General features: G+C 47.7%; 1 protein-coding gene and 1 pseudogene across 3 annotated transcripts in view; one reads left to right on the top strand and one right to left on the bottom strand.

The window, feature by feature from the left end:
• SOGA1 (suppressor of glucose, autophagy associated 1) overlaps positions 1-22,045 on the bottom strand; it is a 66,057-nt gene that overhangs the window by 32,165 nt on the left and 11,847 nt on the right. For all 3 annotated transcript variants that reach the window (XM_036229437.1, XM_016148312.2, XM_016148311.2), the window contains exons 2-3: positions 13,626-13,850; positions 7,586-7,744 (exon numbers count right to left, since the gene is read on the bottom strand). In XM_036229437.1, coding sequence (XP_036085330.1) covers positions 7,586-7,744; positions 13,626-13,850 — 384 coding nt within the window. The remainder of the gene's footprint in view (positions 1-7,585; positions 7,745-13,625; positions 13,851-22,045) is intronic.
• On the top strand, positions 21,460-21,580 carry LOC118610218 (annotated as a pseudogene).

Raw genomic sequence — 22,045 nt, 5'->3', positions numbered from 1 at the left:
GGTGAAACCCTTCCTCTCCCTGAAATTCCACTTCATCATCTATAGAACTGAGCCATAGACTAGGTGACTATAGCCTCTTCAAGCACTGCAGACTCCCTGGAGGAAGTGGGGTGACAGGAAGCAGATTCAGGGGTCTCCAAAGGCAATGAGAGGTCCCAGCAATCACGTATAAAGGAATGAGATAGTATAAAGCCATTAAAAAGGACAGAGGGAGCATGAGATTCACTGACATGGTAAAGTCTCTGAGACACTTTGTAAGGAAAAGGAGAAACTTGCAAAGCGAAACCTACAAACCAAATAATTGTCCACCAACCGCTGAATGAAAAAACAAAATGTGGCATATCCACACAAGGGAATATCGTTCAGCCACGGAAAGGCATGAAGTACTGACACATGCTACAACCTGGACGTACCTTGAAAACATTATGCTAAGTGAAAGAAGCCAGTCACAAAAGGCCACACAGATGATTCCACTGACACGAAATGTCCGGAATAGGCAAATCCACAAAAGCAGAAAGTAGGTAGATGAGTGGTTGCCGGGGGGGAACGAGGAGTGACTGTGATGGGTTCGAGTTTCTTTTTTGGGGTGATGAAAAATGTTCTGGAATTAGAGAGTGGTGATGGTTGTACGACTCCGAATATTCTAAAAACCACTAAACTGTGTACTTTAAAAAAGGCAAACTTTATGGTATGTAAATTACATCTCAATAAAGCTGTTATTTTTAAAAAAGAAAGCATGTTACCATTTTTATAAAAATAAGATGTGTGTGTTTGCACATGCACACATGCGCATGGGGGGGGGGAGGCAGCTGAAGGATAGCCATACACGAGCCTGTTAGCGATGAGCATACGGAAAAAAAGAAGAACAACGAGAACACAGGGAACTCGCACTTTTCTTCCTTAACTTTTTTTTTTTTTTGAGGGAGGACATATTCCTCCAGCAATTTTTTCTTAAAATTACACAGTATTTAAAAAAATAAACATATGAAAAGACATTCTCACTGTAAATCTATACCATGCTGACAAAGAGAAGTTCCCCTGTCCCCTATTTACACCCCACTGGTTCTCCTCCCAACCTGAGGGTGACCGCAGCTGATGGTCAGCTGGAGCTCCTTCTAGACCTTTGGTTCTGTGTTTACAACACTGAAATAGATGGTGCTCTTTTAGACTTTCTTGTCTTCCTCTGCTTACTTGACTCTGTGATCTTCGATTTATATAATAAGCACCTTAGGTAAAAGAAAACCCCAAACATCCAGCATTATAAAAAACAGTCTGTACTCATACTACATTCTTTTGTATGTGACAGAAACTGTGTATATAATATAATCCCATCTTTATTTTTAAAAATACAAAGAGAGAAATATACAGTGTATGAGCAGAAAGAAAGGCCCGGAAACATACAAACCACACTGTAATCACGGGTTAGGCTGAGTCGGGAGTAGACTTGAGAGAGGTGATGAGGAGAGACGTTCTTTTCTTTTATGTATGGTCATTATTTCTATTATTTTTTTAAATAACACTCACGTGATTCAAACTTCAAAGAGTACAAAAGGAATACAGTGAACGCCTCACCAGTTCTCCTGCCCGAGGCAACTCATGCCATCAGAGGCTGATGTATACATCCACGAGATATGCCAGGCATGCCTTTGTACGCACTTTTGTAATATTTGCTTCACTGAGCTTACGTTATTTTTTTTATTAAAAAAATGCACATATACATATACATTTCAGTATGCATATGTGTATAAATAGAAAAACTGTACCAGAAATACATATATCTCTCACTCGAACAGTAATTTGATAATTACTCAGAGTAATTCCCTCTGAATATTGGATTACAGGTGCATTTTTTCTCCTTATGGTTTACATACTTGTATTTTCTAGTCTTTCTCTACTGAGCATAGTTTACTTGTTAGGTGGAGGGGGAAAGGTCACAGTACAATATTTTTAAAATGTACTCGCCCCAAGAAAAGTCACTGAACACCTTCCAATAGGCAGACAGTGAGCTATGAGTGGCTTGACTCTCACCAGAAAGGGAAGGCAGTGGGCCGAGAAGAGGGGCCGAAGCAGCAAATCTTTTCAGGACCAGAGTGGTTCCACCCTTTTTGGGTTGGAAATGCCCCTTCCCCCACCTCGTCTAAGCCATGTGTGGGCTCCCACACTGCCCTTCAACTCTGGAGGGAAAACAAGGCAGACTCACAGAGCACAGACCTTTCTCCATTCTGCAGGGCAGCAGCTGGCCAAGCGGCCTGGGGGCTGTGGTGCCCCTCAAGGGGCCAAGGTCTATCAGAGCCTCTTTGTGGAGCCCCCAGGAGCAGATGTTCTGGCTCTGGGCCTTGGGAGGGTGGGACAGGGCAGGGCACGACAGTGCCTGGGCACCAACAGGAATGCCAGTTCCAACTGCTAGACCCCGAGGGCACATGCTTTAGCATGGCATGCAGCAGGGACTTCCCCACCCACCAGCAATTCACAAGGCCGCCTTCGAACAGCCAGGGTGGTGCCTCGAAGCATTCTTGGTCTAACGGCTCCCAGTAGGAGCATGAGCTCTGTCCTCCCTTGTCCTTCTCTAGGGGACTAGTGGAGCCTGTCCCTGCCCCTTAGCCCGCACAGAGAGGCTGCCTGAATACAGCTCCAAAGGGGTCCCCTGCCCTCTAACACTTTCCATGCTGCCAGGAAACAAAGACCAACCTTCAAGGAATAAAATGAATCTTCTGCCAAAACAGCTGGGTAGATTTTCACCAAACTTTGAGGGGATGTTTGGAAAGGTCTCACTGAAACACAGACTGTGCTGTATTTGCAAAATTTACTCTAGAGGGGACATGGGGCAGGGGTGCCTCTCAAAGACTGAGGCATTCTTTCTCCAGAGTGGTTGAAACAGCTAGACAGAGAGGCTGTGTGGCTTCTGGCTGTAGGAGACCATTTTGGGGGAGGAAACAGAGTGGTTTAGGCATGAGCCCCAAATCAAAAGGCACAGGGATAGACGTTGCCAACTGTAGGTGTTCATTTGCAATGTAACTGCTCCTTCCATGGGCGGCTGACAGCTTGATATGGTAAGCTCCTTGCCAGAGACAGCAGAAATGTACTGGTTTAATAAAGGTAAAAGGTTCTCCAGACCCGCAGCCCTCGTAATGGTTGGGAGGGTAAGGATAATGATAATCAGTTATCAAGCCCTATTCTCTGCTAAGTACTTTACCTGCTTGTCTCCTCTAATTCTCACGAACACCTCTCAGAAGTGGGAAGTCATATTCCCGTTTTATAAATGAATAAACTGATCACTGGAGCAGTTCTATGATTTGCTCAATGTTACAGTTATTTGCAAATAAGTGGCAAAGTCAGAAGTCAAACTCAGGCCCAAGAGACTCCAAGTTTGCATTTGCCACACACCACACAGACCATGGCTAGGTTGCATCAGATGACAACGCCAGGAGAACCAAGATTTGAACCCAGGTGATCTGAGGCCATGATCAGCGCTCTTCCTACCCCACCAGAGTGGGAATCAGCACAGAAAGCCTGTACCAGAGAAGGAGGTACTTGATGAAGTGAGCAGCCTCTTCAGAGGTTCTGAGAACACAGCAGGGCCCTAGAAAGGCCCCTGGATGGGGAACGGAAGGCAGGGGCATCCATAGGAGTCAGCGTGGCTCTGGGAGGTAGAGTTCTGGTTTCAAATCCTATCTATCTTTCTTTTTCCCTAGTCCTACCTATATACAGCAAGTCTACTCCTTGATATATGCCCCCAAAAACTAAAAACATATATTCACACAAAAACTTATACACAAATATTCACAGCAACATTATTCATAGCCAAAAAAGCAGAAACAAGAGAAATGTCTATCAACTGATAAGTGGACAGATAAAATGTGCTATATCCATATAACACTTATTATTTGGCCATAAAAAGAATGAAGTGTTGATACATGCTTCAAAACAGATAGACCTTTCATTATGTTAAATGAAAGAAGCCAGTCATAGAAAAATCACCTATTGCATGATTCCATTTGTGTGAAATTTCCAGAGCAGGCAAATCCATACAGACAGAAAGTGGATTAGTGGTTGCCGGGGTCTGGAGGGAAGGGAGAATGACTGACTGCTCACAGGGGCAATGGAAATGTTCTGGAATTGCACAACATTATGAATATATTAAAAACCATTGAACTGTATACTTTTAAATGATGAATTTTATGGTGTGTGGATTATATCGCAATTAAAAAAATTGCCAAGAAGATTACCACCTATGCAATGGGAATAACAGGACTATGTACGTAAGGAAGCTGTTGTTGCACATGTGGACTTACATAAAATGCTTGGTGTGGTGCCTGGTACAGAGCAAGCACTCACACAGCAGCTATATTATGATAAATCACGTCAATACTGATATTGGCTTTCTGCTTAAAATACACGAAGGGGGAATGATACTGATGAAGGGGAGGCTTGTGTTACAATTCTTGAGCTGCAGCCCAGCTGGGCAACAGTGCTACTACAGAGCATGGCTAGGGATGGTCACCCTCTCTAGCGAAGAGCGATCTCCATGGCAACCACATCAGCTCAGGCCAAGGGCTCCTGTTCTCAGCCGGGTGACAGCATCGTCACAGCAACCTGTCAGGATGGCAAAGGCAGATCTTGATGCTCTGGCAGAAGAATTACTAAGGGACCCTTGTCTCCATAGAAACCATGTCAGGAAGGAAAGGGAGTAGGGAGAGGGCAAGCAGCAAATAAACACAGAGCCACGTCTCCTTGCCCAGATCCTGAGATACCAAGGAGCCCATCAGGGAGGGCTAGACCAGCCTTGCTGACGTCGCCTTCAAAGGGGCAGTGAACTAGTGTTTCATGAAGACCTACTGTGTGCCGGGCACTGCAAAGGGCTCTCGACATGCTTGACTGTATTTAAAATTTCACTAGTAATACCCAAATATGTTATTATTAAAAACAAATAAATCGAAATATGGTATTAATGTTAAAAAAACAAAAGTGATACCCAACTCCACTCTCACTATTTTTAACTCTTCGGTTTAGTGGATTTTCCTCCAGACTTTTGCTATGCATTTGCATATATACATACATACATGCTTCAAAACCAGTTTGCCCTGTATGGCTTTTCAAAATAATTAGTGGATTGCACAGTATGTATAGTCCTATAACTTTCTTTTCCTGCTTAACTATGTACCTTAAATATCTTTGCATTGGTTCGATCCCAGGTTTGGGGACCAAAAAAAAAAAAAGATCTTTGCATGTCAGTACATACAGCTGACCCTTGAACAACATGGAAGTTACACACAGCCCCCACCCACAGTCAAAAATTTGCATGTAACTTTTGACTCCACAAAAACCTTAACTACTAATAGCCTACCATTGCCCAGTAGTAGCCTTACTGATAACACAGTTGATTAGCACATATTTTGTATGTTACACTGTATTATTACAATAAAGTAAGCTAGAGAAAAGAAAACGTTAAGAAAATCATAGGAAGAGAAAATACATTTATGATACTATTGGATAAAATCCATGTATAAATGGACCCTTGCAATTCAAATTCATGTTGTTCAAGGGCCAACTGTATATATCTACCTTATTCTTTTTTATTATAGTAAAATAAACATAATAAAATTACCATTTTTAGCCATTTTCAAGTACACACTTCAGTGGCATTAAGTACATTCATATTGTTGTCATCCATCCCAAATGTTCATCTCCAGAACTTTTTCACCATTCCAAACTGAAACTCTGAAGCGACTAAAACACTCATTCTTCAGCTGCCCTTCCTTCCAGCCCCTCATGACCACCATTCTACTTTCTGACTCTATGACTTTGACTACCCTAAGTATCTCATGTAAGTGGAATCACGTAATATTTGTCTTACCATCATGCCTTCAAGCTCCATCCACATTGTAGCCTATCAGATTTTCCTTCTTTCCTAAGGCTTATCAATAGTCCACTGTGTGCACATACTACGTTTTTGTTCATCCACCAGCAGACATTTGGGTTGCCTATATCAATAATGCTGCTACGAACACGGGGGCACACATATATGTTTGAGTCTCTGCTTTCGATTCTTTTGGATATTTTCCCAGAAGAGGAATTGCTGGTTTATTTGGTTATTCTCTGTTCAGCTTTTTCAGGAAGTGCCATACTACCTCATTCTTTCTAACTTCTCCATAGTGTTTGATGGTCACCCAATGTTATTGATGATCATAAGCAACCTCGTATGATGCGTATTATTATTATCCTGACATCACAGATAAAGAAACTGAGACTTAAAGGGGGAAGTGGCTTCAGGGTCTCAGCCGCTTCTCTGCCAAGGAAAGGCTGGCTGAACTCAGGCAAGCTGTCCCTCTTTAGGGCTCAGTTTTCTCTCCTTTACAATAGGAACGGGCCGACCTCCAGGTGCTTTCTGAAATCGTCTCCCCTTTTCACTACTAAGGGTGACAGTAACAAGATGTGTGATGATGTCCTGTGTTATGGGGCAGGCCTCTGGAGACAGGAGGCTGCCTGAGAGAGGATCCCTGGAAGGGGCAGGGTTCCACAGCAGCAAACGCCCCTTGTCCCCAAACTATGAAGCTGTTAGTACATCACACCAACACGCCCAGAGGGAAGGGCAGCTGAAGGACTATGCTGGCTCAGGACTGTGGTGTCTCAGTTCTAGAACGCTGGCATGTCTGCCCTCGGGGAAGGTAAAAGAGTGTGTCCCAGAATGATGTACCCATGAGCAGCCAGACAGCTGAGGCTCAGCTATGCCTCTGGGGCCAGAAGCCACCGTGGGGCTGTCTGGAACATAGACCCCTGGAATCTACAGAATTCTAGCCTTTAGAGGTCACCTAAGCTGATGGTTTCCAACTGGTATTCTACAGAGCCCACTTGGCCCTACACAACCTTGAGGACATCCTCTCCCTCCAGGGGCTATTTTTTTAATCTATAAAATGGGTATAATCACACTTCATTGAGCCTTTATGAAAATTGAAATCATGTGTCCAGAACAATGCTGGGTGCCTTACATGTTGTTCACCTAACTTAACATGCAGGAAGAAAGGACATGCCAGGTGGAGGGACTAGAATGATCAAAGCAGAGAGGCTAGTGTCTGAGGGGTCATATTCAGGAAGTGACCAGTGCCCTGAAATCTCTGTTGATACACTGGCCAGAGGCCTAGCCCCAGCACTGACTTTGTATTGAGCAGTTGTGCCCAGCAGTCCCTATAGCATGTACACACAAGTTATCCCAACTTGTCCTCACAATGGCTTAAGGCATTATTATCCCATTTTATAGATGAGGAAACTAAGGCACACAGGGCTGGGCCTCACGCTGGGCATTATTGCATGTTCCTTCAGTTAATCCTCTGACAGCTGTGATGGATGACTGTCTTCTTCAGAAGCCCATAGTCTAGTTGTGCACAGGAACTGGTATCTTTCACTATTATGTCCTTAGTGTCCAGCACAGACTGTACACAGAAGGTGCTCATGAAATGTGTGCTGGAGGAACGAATAAATAAACAGCTCTGCCAGGGAGGCCTAACTGTGCCGAGACACTGGCTGGATGGGGCCAGCACATGCCCACTGCCTCCAGCCTGGCCCTGCCTGGGATAGACCGGGTCCTCACCTCTCTCGGCCGCTCCAGCTCCGTCTGCAGCACCTGCTTAGCCAGCTCTGTCTCGATGAGCCGCTGCCGAAGCTCCTCGTTCTCCTCCTCCAGCCGTGCCCGTTTCTTTTCCACCGCCTCAAGCTCCTTATGCAGCCTCACAGAGATGTCCTTAGAGACCTGGGCAAGGGCAGGTGATGAGCAGGGCATTAGCAGGCTGAGGGGCCATCCCATTTGGGCCGCAGGGCAATCCCTGAGCAGGCAGGTTCATTCATCATCTCCACTTAGCAGTTGAGAAAAATGAGGCACAGAGAAGTTAAGTAACTCACCAAGGGTCACATAGCCAGGAAGTAATAGAACCAAAACCCAAACCCAGGCACCCCATGTTCCTTATGTCTATATAATAGTTCAGCTCCCAGAAAGCTGTAAAGTCCCTGCCTGTTCTTAGAAATGTTTTTTCATTCACATGGGGCCCTTAATGCTTCTAAATGCCTCTTCCAGCTACCCTGTTGCCAGTCCTCACAGAGCCTGTGACTGGACCAGAAGATCATATTAAAGAGGAGAAACTCAGAGCAAGATGGGCAGCCCCAGAGCCATTTGAACCCCTTCTCTGCCACTGACTAGCATGTGATTCTGGGCAAATCATTTCCCCATTCAGTCTTCTTAACTACAAAATGAGTGCAATAATAACCGCACCAACCTCATGGGCCCAACAGGAGGACTGAATATTGCACAAAAGGCTTGGCCCACTGGCTACACAGTGAGCGCTGGGTGAGTGGTAGCTGCTGCTTCGAGAAGCTGAAGCCCAGAAAGGGGCAGGACTTGCTGAAGGTCACAATATGATCCCGAGGCCTGTTTCCAATCATCTGGGATATAAAACATGCCCCAAATGACAAAGCCTGGGCAGGTGTCCAAGTCATCCCTGCAGAAAAGAACTAATAGAGCTACAAACTCAATGCTGGTTCCAGCACTGTGCAGCAACAGCGCCCCATTTCCTCGAGGATACCCTCTGTCCTATCCTCTGCCAGCTGGGGGTGAAAGGCCAGGAAAGGGGGCCTTTAGAGATGAAGAAGGTCCTTCTGAACTGGTAGATCACAATCAGCCTTGAGTGAGCTGGGCACTATCATTGGCTGAATACCTACTGTGTACCGGATTCATTCATCTTCTCCCAATTCTGTCCCCACTTTACTGGCAAGGGAACTGAGGCTCAGAGTGCAAGTGACTTGCTCAGAGACACACAAAGTTGGTGTGCACGAAGCTGGAGAGGAGCCCCAGGGATTTGGCTGAGGGGCCAGTGTAGCCAGGGCTCTGCAAGGAGTATTAGGGTTTGCCAACAAGAGTGGGGCAGACAGCCCAGCACCCAGCGCCTGCCAGTGTCGGAAATGACCACGCACCTCCTCCCTGCCGGAAGGGAAGAGGGCCCTCCCTGGCTCTGCCCTCTGCCTGGGCCCAGGCCCAGCTCAGCACAGACCCCTTGGCAGAGTGCGACGCAGGGCAGGAAAAACAACGGCCAGAAAGGAAATTCAGCACTGCCTTCCCCTCCCTCCGTTGCCCACTGCCTCTCTCTGCCCCTGAAGCTCTCCAAGGACAGTCAGAAGCTGGCCCATAAGGCTATTCTCACAGCCCCTCTAGGCCACCAAGCTTTCCTCTTTCACAAAGTGGGGTGAGCAATCCCTCACTATCAGAACAAGGATTTTGCAAGTGGAAAAACCAGATCCTTCAGCCCGATTCCAGCACTCACCGGGTCTGTGACCCGGGACAAGTTAGTTAACCATTCAAAATCTCAGTTTGGTCATCAGTAAAGGGGATTGACATAGCCGAGTCACGAGGGCTGCTGTGAGGAATAAACAACATAGTGCTTGGGCTGGTGGCTGGAATTTACTAGGTGCTCAAAAAGTACGATCTTGAATACATCGTCAAGATTATTTCTCCACCTCTATGCACCGATTTTTACCTGATCTCACCCAACACCCCACAGCCTCACTCTTAAGGTTTGGTGTCAGGGTTTTTGCTGGAGGTGTTCATTCAGCCCCAGGCTCTAGGCTATGGTCTTCAGTTCGGGGCTGTTAGGTTGCCCAGTGAACCCCTGTTCTGATCAACATTCATTCATTCATTAGTTCGTTAGTCCCTCCGTCCATCTGCCCGCCCACCCATCCTGCTTAGGCCCTGGGAATAGGAGTAGTGGGGCACAGAAATCAAGGCCCTGGACCACACCTGGGCTCCTTCACATCTCTGAGTCGCAGCAGCAGCACAAGGTCTGGCACACACTAAGCCCCTAACAAATGCTGGTTGGATGAACAAACAAATCCAAGGCTCCAACAAGCAAAAAGATGGATGAAGGAGTAGATGACTGAAATATGAATGCTGCACCTGCTCTCACTTGGCTGGGGATGCTTCCCACAACTGCCCACCCCACCCACTACCCAGGGACGGCTGTGTCCTGACTGGAGCGAGAGAGCAGCTGCTGGGGGCCAGGGCTCCTCTCCCAATTATGTTTCCACCTGGACCAGTTCCTCTCCATCTGGGGGGGTCGCTCTGTCCCAGCCATGACCTGGGAAGTGCTGCATTCCCCATCAAGAAGTCATGATCTATGTGGATTCCTGGATCCTTTTGGGTTCCTGAGCGACTCTATGGATTTCATCCCTCCCAGGAGTCCCCATTGGCCTTCTGCTGCATTCCCAATGGGATCCCCGTCCCCGGGTGCTCCCTAACCTCAAGGGTTGCTATGTCAAGAAAGCCCAATCTCAGGCAGCTTACAGGATTCTAATGTAGACAAGAGCCCTTAAACTCAGATCCCACAGAGCCCTGTGCCCCTGATGGAGGCCCATGAGAGCAAAGAGCATGCCAGCCAGGAGGGCAGGAGCCTGTGGCCTGGGCTTGTCCCCTCTCCTCTCTGAGCCTCAGTGGTCCTGGGCCCCCTTGGCTCTCACAGGTGATTACAGAATCATTTATTACTTCCCAAGCACCATGTGCATTTCTTTCCATTAGATAGTGCTTTGATTAGTATCCCCATTCTGAGGCTCAGAAAAGAAAGGTCATTTGCCTAAGGTCACACAGCTAGGAAGCTACAAGACCAAGATTTGAAACTGATTCAACTCTAGAGTCTTGCTCTCAACTTGACCCTGTTATTGGCCTAAAGCGAGTTAACAATTTATATTAATATCAACAATAAAACTATTAATAGTTAAGCCCAACAGTGGGCTTGCCCTGTCAGGTGCTCATTGGGCCCCACCTGTTTGTCTCATTTGATCACCTTCTGATCCTCCCAACTCCTTCCAAGGTAGAGGGGCTGAGATACTACAGGAGGCAAAGCAGCTGCAGCTTCCGGAAACCAGGGCAAATCCCCAAAGCACAAACAAATGCGCTCAGCCATGAGGTCACTGTTTACAGCGCTGGGCCCTGGCTCCTGCCAAAGGCAACCAGCAGCATCCAGGGCATGGCAGCCGTGCTTGCCAGTTAGCTTAATGGCCCCTCATGCATCAGGCCCTCATGGGCCTCAGCGTGTCCCTGTCATTCTGAATCCTCTGGGAAGGAGATGGGAACTCACTAAGGGACTCCTCCAGCAAGGCAGCATCTGAGCTCTGTGTGGTAAAATCCTCCCAGGAACCCTGGGAGGGTGGGAATGTCACCCCCATTTTACAGATAAGGAAACTGAGGCTCAAAGAAGGGAGGTACCTAGCTGGGTCACTCAGGAATAAAACCCAAAGCCAGAACTTTTTCTCCAGCAACATGTTTCTGGAATATGCATTGTGAACAAGCCCTCTAGGTATTCTAATCCACCTGGGAGGCTGGATTCTGTCCTGCCAGTGCTTTATAAATTTATAAGTTATAAGTTCTCCTGAACAATAACACCATGACCAACATTCGCTAATTTGCTTAGATATGCATCCTGCGTCAGACGCTGTGCTCAGCACTGTCTTTATTCCATTTTATTCTCATAAAAATCTCTATAGGTAGGGATTAGTTTTATCTCCATTTTCCACATGGGGATACTGAGGCTCAGAGAAGTGAAGGAGCTTTCCCAAGGCCAAATAGCAAGCAAGCAGCAGTGTGGGTCTCAGCCCCACTTCCTTCTCCCCGAGGTTTGGTAGGTTTTGTAGGCTATGAGGACTGGCAGAGAGTGAGGGAGCCTGGGTTCAGGGAGAGGGTGAGAGAGGGGACAGACCAAAGCCAGAGGTTTCATTCATGGCACCCTCACCAATAACCTGCCTGCTCGATAAAGCCACTGGAGCTGCAAAAGCCCTGAAATTTTGGCTCATCTAAGCCCCACATTTAACAGAGGAGGAAATTGAGACCCTAAGAGGTGGGGGCCACTCAGGGCATGGGCCAAGGAGCTGGCAGAACAAGTCAGAGAGTCCCCAGGGATACCCTTCCTAGGCAGCTCCTGGACACGTCTCCACCCAGGTCCATCCACCCCTCCCTGGAGGTATCCAGGAAGTAGGCACTTTGAAGACCTTTAAAAAAAATGCCCAGAGCACCTACAGCACAGAGGTTAAAGTGTGGTGGCCAGAGGCATCCAGCCCAGCACGTGTGGTGAGCTCAGCACTCCAGCTGCAGAGCAGGGAGAAGAGGGAGGGAAGAGGGAAAGGTTGATGCCGGCTGATTGGCTAGTTCAAATCCTAACAGAAGGGGCCATTCCCCTCCCCTCTTCCAAGCCTGACCCCCCCTTCCAACCCACATGTGAGCGCGCGCGCGCACACACACACACACACACACACACACACACACACACACACACAGCGCTCTCAGCTCCTCCCAGGGAGGCCCAGGCAATCCAGCCAGCCAGTTCGCAGCCCCTGAGGCCCTCCACCCTTCTTCATGGCCCCAAGGCTGACTTTCTGTGTCTCTGCCCAAAATCCCCAACTACCTGGACCCAAACTCAGATTCCTCTGAGCTTCCCTGGCTCTTCTCCACTCCATACAACCCCCAATCCAGTGCCTGGAGTTTGAATATCTGTGCCACCACTTGTCCCAGGAGTTGCCTTCTCAGGTAGAGATGCACTTTGGACTTGGAGACATAACCTTTCTGAGCTCCGTTTCCTCACCTATAAAACAGACCCTGAACCTACGGTGCACAGGGAGACGGTGCACAGGGAGACGGGAAAAGATGGAGGCTGGCACTCACTATTCACCTCCCTCGGCCTGTCCAGGGCCCCCTTCCTCCAGAATTCCTCCTTCCCCTTCTCACCACACCCCCTTCTGCCTCAGGCCTCAGCTCAGATGTCGCCCCTGCAGGAAGACTCCCTAGGAGCCCCTGGTAGGCTGCCCCACGTCCAGCTCCAACATCCCCCCTGATCATACTGGGCTGAGTTCTAAGAGCAGGAGGCGGGCTGGGTCTTCCCCTCACACAGGCAGGGTGGACCTCTCTCCTGGAGGCCCCACCTGCCAGCCGCCAGCGCACCCCTCTACTGATCACTGAGGCATAGCAGCGAGGTCAGGCTGTGAGGTAAGGCAGCGAGGCACGGGAGGATGAAGGTCACGTGACTGTGAATAAGTACTTCCTTTCTCTGAACTGCAGCTTCCTCATCCGGAAAATGGGGATAATTCTGGGGTGCTTGTAGTGATATTTTACCTACATTATCTCATCTAACCATCATAAAACCCTGTGAGGCAGGGGCTGCCATTACACTCATTTTACAGATGAAGAAACTGGAACTCAGGTGACTTGATCAAAATCACAAAATTAGGGGATACTGGAGCCAAGATTTAAACCAGATCAATCCACCTCCAGGTTTTCGCTACTCTCCATTAATCAGCACAATAACGAAACCTTCACAGAACTATGTGGGGACAACCAGAGCCCCAGAGCCAGCACTAGGTGTGTGGGTGCTACTCAGACAATAGCTGCTGTTGGTAGGGTTCATATTATATCACTTTGGGACATCCCTGGTCAGTGGCCTATTGGTTCACCATGGATCCCCACTTTACAGGCGAGAAAGTTGAGGCTCAGAGAAGTGGTGTGACTTGTCCAAGGACATACAAGGAGCGAGCTGCAGGCTGATCTGGGCCTCACTCAGACTCGTGGTCCACCTATGGCAGTTTGGGGGAGACCCTGGGTTTACCTTGACGTCCTGCTCTAGGCCACGGATGAGTTCGCCATCCACCTGGCCAGTCTGAGCAGCACGGAGGCTGCGGCGCTCGGCCTTGCGCAGCCGGTACTGCAGGATGCGGCAGGTCTTGCTGGCCTGGTCCAGCTGCTGGCGCAGCTCCTGCAGCTGGTACACATCCTCCTCCATGTAGACGTCCCGCATCTCCAGCATCTCTGCCCGCAGCTCCTCAATCTCGTCCTGCAGGGGGAAGAGGCGGTCAGTCACTGGGCTCTCTGGCAGTGGCTAGGATGCCTGAGTGCAGGCCACACCCAGCTCTGTCCTGGGGCCTGGGTGTGATAGGCTGAATAATGCCCACCCCCCAAAGACGCCCCTGTCCTAATTTCCAGAATCTGTGAATATGTTAGCTTACATGGCAAAAGGGGCCTCACAAATGTGATTAAGTTAAGGATATCGAGACTGGGAGATTTTCCTGGGTTAGCTGGGTGGCAGGCACAATGTAATCACAAGGGTCCTTAAGGGGATCAAAGTGGGAGAAAGTGATGTTGTTAGGTAGCTAGTCAGACATGAGTGACAGGGGGAACAAAGAAATAGGGGTCCAGCCTAGAGACCGCCCAAAGAACACCCAATGATAGTAGAAATCTGGGTACGCACATGCACACTAGGCACACTAGGCAAAGAGTTATATAGCAGCCAGGTGTCAATCAAAATGACCTCACTTGCCAAACACCTAAGAATGCCTTGAAACCACCCATCACGGCCCCAAATATAACGCAGACTTTGCCCTCCTCCCGGGTTACAGCTAGCCAGTTTTAGGATGAACCTGCCTTCTACCTCATAATGTGCTTTTAATAAATGAATATTTTATTAAATATTCATATATAAAATATTCACTGAGTTGAAATTCATTTCCCCAGCAGTGAAAAGGACCTAGAAGCATGTGTGTTACCGGAACTCCTCCGATGCTCCAACAGCAACAATGTGACAACAGAAGCAGAGGCTGGAGTGATGTGCTTTGAAGACGGAGGAAGGACCTTGAACCAAGGAATGCAGGCAGTCTCTAGAAGCTGGGGAAGGGAAAGAACCCTCCTCCAGAGACTTTACAAGGGTTGTAGCTCTGCCAACACCTTGCTTTCCAGACTTCTGACCTCCAGAGTTATACAATAATAATCCGGGATTGTTTTAAGCCACTAAATTTGTGGTAATTTGTTAGAGTGGCAATAGGAAACTAATATGCTGGGGAAACAGGAGGCTCATTCGCCAAGCATTTTATAAGTGTCAACTGTGTACCAGGCCCCTGATCAAGTGCCAAGCATAGGGGCGGGGAGAAAGATTGGTGACCTAGACATGGCCCCTTCTTTATCTTCTGCATGGAGCCCCAAGTCTCACTGGGGAGAGACATAGTAATCCAACAGATTAATTCAAATTCAAATACTGTTAAGAGTAATGAAGACATTCTCTTTCTCTCTAATATATATATATATATAATTTATATGTATTAATTTATACGTGTGTGTGTGTGTGTGTGTGTGTGTGTAAAATATGAAAAACCACCACTTGGGTAATATGATAAAGTACTACTGTGTTAGAGGACATGGTCAGGAGACCATCTCTCAAAAAGAGATATTCGAGCTGAGGCAAGAAGGAACAGCCATGAAAAGAGAGAAGTGAGCGCCAGGGAGAGATTATTCCAGGCAAAGGCCCAGAGCCTGGCTGGAAAGAGTGCAGTGTGTAAAGATATAGCAAGGTCGCCAGGATACCTAGAGGGGTAAGTTGAAGCTGGGGAAACAGGGATCAGCCATCCAGGGCCTTGCAGGGATGAGTAGAGTCTGGGTTTGGGTTTTAAGTGGAGGAGGTTGTGGGGGGTGACCTCGCTTCCTCGGGCAGCTTCTGCTTACCTCTGTCACCAGCTCTCAGATGTTCCTCACTTCCCCTTTGTCACCATGAACACATCTGCAATTCTTTATTTAATAGTTTGTCTCCCAGAGACACTGAGTGTCTGGAGGGCTGCCTTGCTCCCTAATGTGTCCCCCGCACCCAGAACAGGGCTTAGCATCTTGCAGACTTCCAACAAATGTTAACTGAATGAATAAATACACATCTAGTTAGGTAAACAGCCACAAAAAGATATACCAAACTATAAGGGGATAAGTGAGGAGACTCAGAAAAAGAAGTGGATAATTATTATGTCTAATAACAAATGTGAAACTGAGTCACAAATGGAAAATAATCTCTACTCTTAGTGACTGAATGAGTTAAATAAGATTATACACTAAAAGAGAAACTGAGTCATGAAGGATGAATGATCTGCCAAAGGCATCCCTGAGGAGCCAGAGCACCCAAGGATAGTACCGATGGGGCAGGGGGGCCCAAGAAGCAAAAAAAAAGAAAACAACTCTGTAGGCCCTGCAGAGGAGGCCACAGTCTGGACAACTGGGTTTACAAGGCCTCTGAGCATCCCTTCCACAAAGAGAATGAGTGGCTTCCTAGGGTGGAATGGCCTGGGGTGGTCCTGTGCCCCATGAGACTAGGTGGGTCAGTTTAATTCTGGGGCATGGTTAGAAAGTGGTACCTTCCAGGCCAGTTCTTAGATGAAAGCCCACTGAGGTTTTGACATCCATAGGATTGACTCCTAGGACTACTTCAAATTGTTCTGAACTCAGGAGAGGAAGAGAGAGGAGACAAGCATCCGCTTCTGCCAACCCCAACAGACACTTCCTGTTCCCATTACCAACTGAAGGGTTTAATCCTCACTTGCCGCCATAGCTTTTCTCCTGGGGTGGGTTCAGAGGCAGCCCCCAAAGTGCATGATTCTGCTTGTACGAAATGCAGAGGAATCGTCACCTCACCAGGACCCCCACCTCCACCCTGATATACACACAGACTCACCACCCTGATATATGCACAGACTCTACCACCAAACCAAGTGGAGAAAACTAAAAGAGGAAAAGTAGGAAGTGGGACAGTCAATGATCACACCACTTAAAGAAATGAGGAAGTGAGGGGTCCACATGCTATTTCAGCTGGTAGATTAAGGAAGAATAAAGGAAACAGCACTCAGAAGTGCAGGCCAGGAACTATATCCAAGCTAAACCAGCTCCCAGAAGTGCCTGTGTTCAAATCCTAATCACTAGCATCTCACTTATTCTTTCTGTAGTCACATCAATAGGACCTGGTGAAAAGGAGGATATGGGGGTCTGAGTGGACCTGAAGCTCAGGATGAGCCAAGGGGAAGTGCAGGGGACATGCAAGCTCATAATGCTGGGCTAAATTAACAGATGTATGACTTTTAGATCATGGGAGATGACATCCCTCAACATAGGACCACATCCAGAACAATGGAGTCAGTTTATTATTTTAAATTTTAAATAACTGGTTTTTCTATTTATACAAGTAAACAGCAATCATAGGGACCATTTTGAAAATACAGAAAAAACAAATCACTCATAATTCCTCTACCTGGTACTGAATCACAGTGGCTCTCAAAGTCTGGTCCCTGAACTAGCAGCATTAGCATCACTGTGGAACTTGTCAGAAATTCTCATGCTCCAATGGTGACCTACTGATGGGGCCCCCCAAGTGACTCTAATGCAGGGTGTTTCCTTCCAGTCTTTTTTCCTAAAAGGGCAAGTGTCATGTGTCTCAGCACAAGTCCCCAGCCCAGGGCCTGACACAAAGCAGGGTCTCAGTAAGCATCTATTATATAAACGAATGAATGAATGATCTTTCTCACATGAGCAGCTGTCTCTCCAGGGCCTGCCCTTCACCACAATCAATTTCTGAAAATGCAGGATGTTGCATTCAAGCCAGCTCCATCTCTCCATGGTGGCTAAGGGGGGGGCCAAGGCCCCTCAGGGGCTTGTCCCAGCTGCGGGCAGAATGCGGTCAGCCCCTCCTGGCACAGTCCATGTAAGAGGGCAAGTCCACAAAGGCTAGCTTGTGGCCTGCACCGGCCGAGTCTGCTGGGATGTGGGCAGCAGAAGCTGGTGTATGCAGGACTCAGGCAGGGGCTGAGCTTTTAGAGCCCAAGGTGGTGGGGGCAGGGACATGGGGCTGCTGGGACATGGGGAGGGAACCCAAGAGGGCAGGACCCTGTTTTAGTCCAGAGGTTCTTAGACCTCACTGAGCCTCCTGGGACTCCTCAGTCCTGCAGTCCTAAACCCTGTCCCTAGAAAGCTCTCCAGCGACAAATCTGGCTAAGGAAGCTGGCTGGGAATCGCCTGGGGAATAGGGTGGTGTGGGGGTCTGAGTCCAGCCTTCCCAGCTCCTTCAAAAACCGCTTAGTGGCATTGCTGAGCCCCCCAACTGTGTGAAAGTAGGAAAGGAGGGGCCAAACTCCACTAGACTCAGCAGGCCTAGTGGCTACCCAACAAGGTTGTGAGATTCCCCTGAGCATCACTGGGGTAATTCCCAAATTCACCTTCCCCTGCAGACAGAAAAAGGCCACCCTGCCCAGTAGTGCCCACCTCAGAGTATGGAGGCCCCCAATTCTCTCCCAGTCAGAAGGCCAGACCAAAGACGCTGGGGAAAGGTGCTCAGACCAGGTACAACTGAGCCTGCCAGCCATCCCCCGCCCCCCATCCATCCCTTCTGGCCACTCTTTCAGCTGACCTCTCTTTTAACCAAGACTGAGAATGTGGAGTGGAGGAGGGAGGATGAGGAACAGGGTGCTCACACTGCTGCCAGGGTAGTCAGCCTTTCCCTTTATAGAAAATGTTTATTTTGTTCCGATTATAGATGTAATACCTGTTTGGAGAAAATTTGACAAAAAACTGATGGCTTTCTATCTTCCCCATTAGTTCCCACTGGTTCTGCATTAGGTCCAAGCCCCTTACCCTGGAGCCCAAGCCACCCCTGGTCTCCTCCCGACTCCTGTGTGACCCCTGTCCTTGCATCCTCTGACCCCCACACCTACCCCCACCCCAGATATACCACAATCAAAAGGAGCTACCACCTATCAGGAGGCTCAGTAATTACCAGGCCCCAGTCCAAGCACAGGATGTACATAATCCTCTTACCAATCCTGTGAAGTAGGTCCTGAAAATGTTCCCATTTAGCAGATGAGGAAACTGTGGCTCAGAAGTTTCCCAGAGCTGCTCAAGCAAAGGAGTGGTGGTGGAGCTGGAATCCAAAGAAGTCCTGTGGCCCTGGGCTCGTGAATCTTAACTGTGTTCTACTCCCAGGTTTGCTCGGGCTGTTTCCTCTGCTAGAATGGCCTTTGCTAGGCTAACTTCTAATTAGTTCATACTTCCGGAACATTCCCTCTTCCCCCAATCTGATTCTACTCCCAAACTCTGAACTCCATTGGTCTCTTGTGCTAATAACTTCAGGCTGCATTTGCCTGGTTTCAAGTGTATCTTCCCCAAGAGCTGGTCCCCAGCATCGCTCAGGATGTGGTACAGAGCAGGCACACATCACTGGATCTGGGTGGACGAATGAATGAATGAATGAGTATGGCTTCTGCCCTGCCCAGTCTCTCTCCATAGCCTAGGACACAGGCTCTCCTAATCCCTGCCCCAAGCCAGCTCTAAAAAGTTAGGAAGAGCCTGGTCAGCTCCAGAGCTGGTCTCAGTCCCCTACACCACCCCAAATCGATGTTCAGGGCCTGTCTACCCAGGAACCTCCTGCTCACCCATGCACTCCCTGCCCACAAAATGCATCTCTGTCCATCCTCTCACATTACCGCCCTCCCCTCCATGATCCATGAAGTCAGTCTGCTGGAAGCAGCATCTCAGATGCAGATCCGATCCCAAAATGGATTGGTTCCCAGGAATCCCAGGGGAATTGTCCAGGAAAAGTCTCTTGGTCCATGCTAGATCAGGGGACCAAACATGAGCTCATGCTACTGCTAATAATATGCACAGGGCTTCACAGTTTAAAAAGACATTCCATCTGAATCACCTCATGGGTCCTCACAGAAACCCCATGGACAGGCAGGGCAGGAATCATCATCCCTGTTCTAGAGATGAAGAACCAGGAGAAGCACAGGGAAGGTGGGCTGTGCCCAGGGTCACACAGAGGGACCTCCAAGCAGGACAGATTGAGGACTTCAGGCTCTTTCATCTGCACCAGAATTCAGGGAGTCCATGAACTTGGATGGGAAGGAAAAAAAATCACAGCTTTATTTTTACTAACGTCTAGCTAAAAATGATCATTTCCTTCTATTCTGGACAAGCCACGGTTGTATTAGCAGTACCTGTGACTTTGCCACCAAAAGAAAACACGGATATTTTCATGTTACATAACAGTTGTGGCAGAAATGTCAAAATATTGTTTACTCATCAGTGCTTTAAAATTACAGTAGTAAGTCGGCCTGTCAACAGACCTTATCAGTTAATAAACACACATATTACTATAGCATAATTTAAAAATGTACTTTGATAACTGTATTTTAATATATTTAGTTTCCTTTATACATTACTTTAATTATTTTTAAATGTTATTCTGAGAATTATACTCAGCCGACAGCTTAAGGGGTCCTGGCACAAAATAAGATGAAGCCTCAGTTCTCTCCAGAGCTGCCTCATCTGCAGGGTCTGGATCGCTACCCCAGACTCTGGCCCTCCACCATCAGGGCATAAAGCTGGAGAGCAGAGCAGCGCTTTCAAACCATATTTTAAACGTTCCAGGAAAGAATGGTTTCTATGGAAAACCTACACCCAATATAAGGTGATTAATCTTTGTGTAATGAGGATAGAAGGGGGAAGTTTAGATTTGGGGACTACTGAAACATTTGCAAGTGACTCCAGATGCATGGGTCTGATGGAATTGGTCTGTAGGAGCAGATAGTGAGGAGGTCACCTGACCTGCAAGGCTGAAGACACCAGGCCCCTCTGCAGAAATACAACAAGTGGCAATAGGTAGTGTTTGAACCTGAGCAACAGCTTCCAGCTGGTCCTGAGGTCCTAAAGACAGGAGGAGGTCACCTCTTACCAACCACCAAGGATCAGACTATTCTAGAGCAGAGGTCCCCTGGCTATTGCCTACCTAAGAGTCAACCTCCAAAGGGCTGAGGGTAGACCCTGGGAGGTGACTGTTCATCCATTACTCCCAGGTAACTCTGATATGAGCCCTGCAGACCACTAGAAACCCTGGTACACAAGGATGGGTCAGGAGTCGGGAGCAGGCATCTCACCTTACCCAGTTCCCACAGAAACTCTGCACTGCCTGGGCCTCCTTCCTCTCTATACTTGTCTCCTGTCTTTATACTCTTCCATCTCAAATGCCACCCCGGCTGCCTGAAGGCACAGCCCTTCTGTATGAACAATTAGTAAGTATCTATGGCGGGCCAGATTCATTACCAAATCATTGGATTTAATCTTCATGACAGCCAGTTTGTTCCCCATTAATTTGTTCTCCACTCAGTACATGGAGTGGTTTTTTTCTTAATCCCATTACTCTCCTGTTTAAAATCCTCCAACAATCACCAAAATTTGGAAACAGCCCAAATGTCCCCCACCTGCTGAATGGATAAACAGTGGCACATCCATATAATGGAATACTACTCAGCAACAAAAAGGAATGAACCGTTGATACCATAACACCATGGATGAAGCATGAATGCATTATGCTAAGTAAAAGAAGTCAGATTGACTCAGTAGGCTGCATATAGTATGATTCCATTTATATGACATTCAGGAAAAGGCAAGACTATAGGGGCAGAAAACAGATCAGTGGTTGCCAGAGGCTGGGGGAGGAGAGAGAAACAGACTACAAATGGGCACGGGGCATTTTAGGAGGCAATGGAAATGTTCTATACTTTGATTGTGGTGGTGGTTACAGAACTGTATGCATTTGTTAAAACTCACTTTACTATAGGTAAATTACCTGACCTAAAAGCCAAAGAAAAGTCTATGGCCATGCTACCCTGAACAAGCCTGATCCCGTCTGATCTCGGAAGCTAAGCAGGGTGTCGGGCCTGGTTAGTACTTGGATGGGAGACCACCTAGGAAGACCAGGTGCTGTAGGTGTAAAAAATAAAAAAATAAAAAAAAGGGATTGTAAGCTGACAAGGTCCTTGCAATCTGTGAGGTCAATCAAGGGTTGCCTTGCCTAAAAATAAGTAAATAAATAAATAAATAAATAAATGCATACATACATACATACATACATACATACATAAATAAATAAATAAAAATAAAAGCCAAACAAAAGCCTGACCCTGCCCACCTCTCCATCTTCATCTTCCTGTATTCTTTCCCTAGTTGGCTATACTATACTACAGCCACTCAAGTCTTCTCCCAGCAACTTGTAGACATGTGGCCTGTCCCACCTCTGAGCCTCTGCTCTTGCCATTCCCTCTGCTCGACTTCCCTGTCCTGCACCTCTGCATTACAGGCTCCCCTTCCTGCTTGAAGTTTGTACTTAAATGCCACCTCCTCAGAGAAGCCTTCCAGACTTCTCTGTCCATCTCAAACCTGTTTCTGTCACAGAAT

The sequence above is a fragment of the Rousettus aegyptiacus genome, unplaced genomic scaffold, assembly GCF_014176215.1.
Source record: "Rousettus aegyptiacus isolate mRouAeg1 unplaced genomic scaffold, mRouAeg1.p scaffold_m13_p_12, whole genome shotgun sequence".
In the NCBI taxonomy this organism is placed as follows: Eukaryota; Metazoa; Chordata; class Mammalia; order Chiroptera; family Pteropodidae; genus Rousettus; species Rousettus aegyptiacus.
This window is presented reverse-complemented; position numbering and strand designations above follow the sequence as displayed.